General features: G+C 44.4%; 1 protein-coding gene across 1 annotated transcript; it reads right to left on the bottom strand.

The window, feature by feature from the left end:
• Nucleotides 1-1,368: 1,368 nt before the first annotated feature.
• CBY2 (chibby family member 2) lies at nucleotides 1,369-2,347 on the bottom strand. The gene is given in 2 exon segments (XM_068395565.1): nucleotides 1,369-1,648; nucleotides 1,650-2,347. Coding segments are annotated over 2 exon segments (978 nt in total).
• Between the last annotated feature and the right edge of the window lie 925 nt (nucleotides 2,348-3,272).

Here is a 3,272-nt window from a genome sequence, read left to right as displayed (position 1 = left end):
TCCCTCCCCCTGTACCACTGAGAGCCAGCTCTTTACCCTCAACCATGAGAGGAGATTTGCCTCAGCAACTAGATGACCTTTAAGGTCCCTTCCAACCGAAACCATTCTATGATTCTATGATCTTGAAGCCTCAACAGCAGAAGAAAATGCCCCTTACTTTAAGCCTCTGAAGTAAACAGTCATCGCTGGTATTTGGCCTGGTGTTGTCTGAGTGAAATACAAGGTGAAAGATAATTCATCCTTTAGGTAATTTGGTGCCAAATCATTTAGAGACCTATAAACTAGAGTGACAAGCTGCTTCTGGTGTCCTGTTGCAAGAGGTAAACCTCATCATAACCTTCCCTTTGCTTTACAGTAATGCTCCTACAATTGCTCTGCAGAAGTCTCCTTGCGCCTGTCTTGTTAGATTACCTAAAGACTCCGGCATTCTGCCTGAAAGATTATGACAAACTGCACTGCATCAGGGATGTCCAAGATGGAGGAAAATGCATTTCCAGACACTCTGGCCACACAACTGAGACTAGACCCGATTTTTAAACATGAGCATATCAACAGGCTCTCTGTCTCCTGTGTCAGCAGATCACTTGAGGCTGGCATGTCCATTCACAGTGTGAGCAGATACATGTCCAAGTACCAGCTTAAGCTGTGGAACAGCTACCGAAATACTGCTTTTGGCAACCTACTTGCTTGCTATGGAGCAGCTGATAACCTGCCTTATCTGATCATTCAAGAAATTAAGAGGGACCTCACTGCCCTGTGCAGGAGATGTGGCCTTGCTGCCTGCTCCATTCACTCCTGTGGCCCCACCATGATGCCTGATTCATCAGCACTTTGTAGCAGAGGGTTTGGTCACTGGTCCTGCAAAACAGGAAAACCAGGCTACGTTTTCCGTGACCCACTGCTTACCCTATATGAGAGAGGGAAGGCTGGTGCGTGTCAGAAGACACAGTTCAGCCATTGAACTTGGCCAGCCGTAAGAAAGAAAGGGACCATCGGGGATCCGAATTCAGCTCACAGTTGAGATCCTCATTTTCAGGAAGTGCCCAGCCCTCTGAAAATTGTGGCCAACATAAGGTACCTCAAATTAAGTGTGAAAAACATGAATTATCTTTTTAAAATCTAGGCCTTATTAGCAGAAACTTTGAGAAAAAATGCTGAAAAACATGTTTTCCTGACACCAGGCAAATTCATTACAGTCACCCACACTGTATAATCAGAAGGTGAAATACATCTAGGTAACGTGAGAAAGTTTCAGAATACACAATGTTCCCCAGATGTCTTCAGCCTCTACTGGGATTTTATTGGGTTCCCTGAAACAAGGAGAGAAGCTTTCCAGGAAATTGACCTATCAGGTCTTAGCACCAACCTTCACATATCTCCAAGCTGACGCTCAGTTGCCAGCTTCTGTCCTGCTTCTTCATACACTGGGCAAGTGATGGCAATGAGCTCCTTTTCCAACATTTCCAGTAGAGCCATAATGTCAGACACACTGTTTTTCACAGCATTCAGCCGCAGTTTCAATTTCTTGTAATATTCTTGGAAGGATCTGTTCACATCATCAAGAACGTGACAGCCCTGTTTCTCCCAAAGGAGATGGTTCACTTTCAGGAAGATGTGGAGGAGCTCATACAAGTCTTAGAGAGCCTTGGATTTCATACTCACCCTGTGTGACTGGGACAGACTTGATCTTATTCTGGGTTGGAGTGGTGCTCTTCTTTTTAGCTTCATGTTCCTGCTGAGGGGCTGGGCCAGGATTACCTTCTTCCACAGCTGTGATGGCAGCAGTGTCCTCCTGAAGGTCTGAGCTGGCATCTGTCCTCTCCTTGTGGACTGTGACAGCTTTTTGGTCTTTGCAAATGATGGGGACTGTTTTATTCTTGTGCTGGAAATCCTCCAAGACTCTATTCTTTTCCTGGATCACCTGGAGAGCTTTGTTGCATGGGCTGATCTGAAAGCCTATGTTCCTCTCTTGGCGGAATGGGAACAGCTTATTTTTCTTCTGGAGGCTTTGCTGAATGGCATCAGTGTAAATAACCTGGACAGGTTTGTTTTGTGACTGGAGACATTGTAGAGCCTTGTTTTCTTCCTAGAGCATCCTGTTTTCAGTCTTGAGGACTTGGTCTTCCTCCCATAGCACTCTGTTCTCCTCCCAGACGTTCCACTCATTCTGTGCCGTGCTAAAGAGTTTCTGGTGAGAAGCAAAGAGTGGCTGGCAGTAGAGCTCATTCACCCATTTACCATCAATAAAGACAAACAGCTCATCCCTCAGTTTCATCCGTGGGGCAATATAGTCAGTCTCAGGCTCTGTACACTGTATGTTCTCGTTCATCAGATCAAAAGTAGACATGGTCTTTCTTTAGCAAATTGAGGAGGACTGTGGGAAAAGACTTATTCCAGGACTTCTGCAAGAGACCACTGTCCACTGGCAAGGAGTAGGTGACATAGGGGGCTGGAGAATCTTGAGCAGGACTGAAAGAACACGGAACACAAACGCACAGAATTACTGTCATAATTCAAGGTCAGAATTTATGTCCATTGGATGATAGGAACAAGAAAATAAGTCAGTACCCACAGTCGACTGTGTTGCCTCTTTGACTCTGGAAGGTAAGGAATACACCAGAAACATAGTTTACAGAAGCTGAGAAAATTGGCATCGGTAGATAAAGTAGCTCTATGGCAGCACCACAAGCTTTGGTATAAAAACCCTGACTCTCCTTTTATTTCTCTACCTCATTTTTACAGACATGTAAGGAGGTAAGATGTAAGAGTACCTTGCACCTCAGAATAGCCCATCCCAACTGAGTGACAGGCAAATGAATTAAAAATTGTTACGGGGCTGAAACCAACTTCTCAAAAGAAAACATTTTTAAAGGATGACAGTGAAAAACAGGCCTCAAGGGCAGCTTTTTCTTGTTGATGCTCAGTAGTCTTTGTTAACAGGATGCCACAAAAGTGCTGTGGCAGTTATGCTTTTTGATCTTAAAATCCACAGAACTGTGAATAGGGAGAGCACCAAATGATACAATACCCACAAATAATTAAAACTCCAAACCACAGCCCTGGGACATCAGAACCAGGAGAACTCTGTTGCCCTTTGCATGTTTTTCTGACAAGTTCCCATCACCATGGTCCAAAAACTGTCATAGCCCATAGGTAATTCTCCATCTTTCCTTCTCATTTCTCCCCAGTCACTCTTTTCTTTATATCGTTTGATAGCTCCATTATTTTTCTTGCTTTCTAGCCTTGCAACAGTGATTGCTCATCTCTTTCCT

The sequence above is a fragment of the Nyctibius grandis genome, chromosome 2, assembly GCF_013368605.1.
Source record: "Nyctibius grandis isolate bNycGra1 chromosome 2, bNycGra1.pri, whole genome shotgun sequence".
NCBI classification, from domain to species: domain Eukaryota; kingdom Metazoa; phylum Chordata; class Aves; order Nyctibiiformes; family Nyctibiidae; genus Nyctibius; species Nyctibius grandis.
Note: the sequence above shows the minus strand (reverse complement) of the source record. Positions and strands in the feature narration are given on the sequence as shown.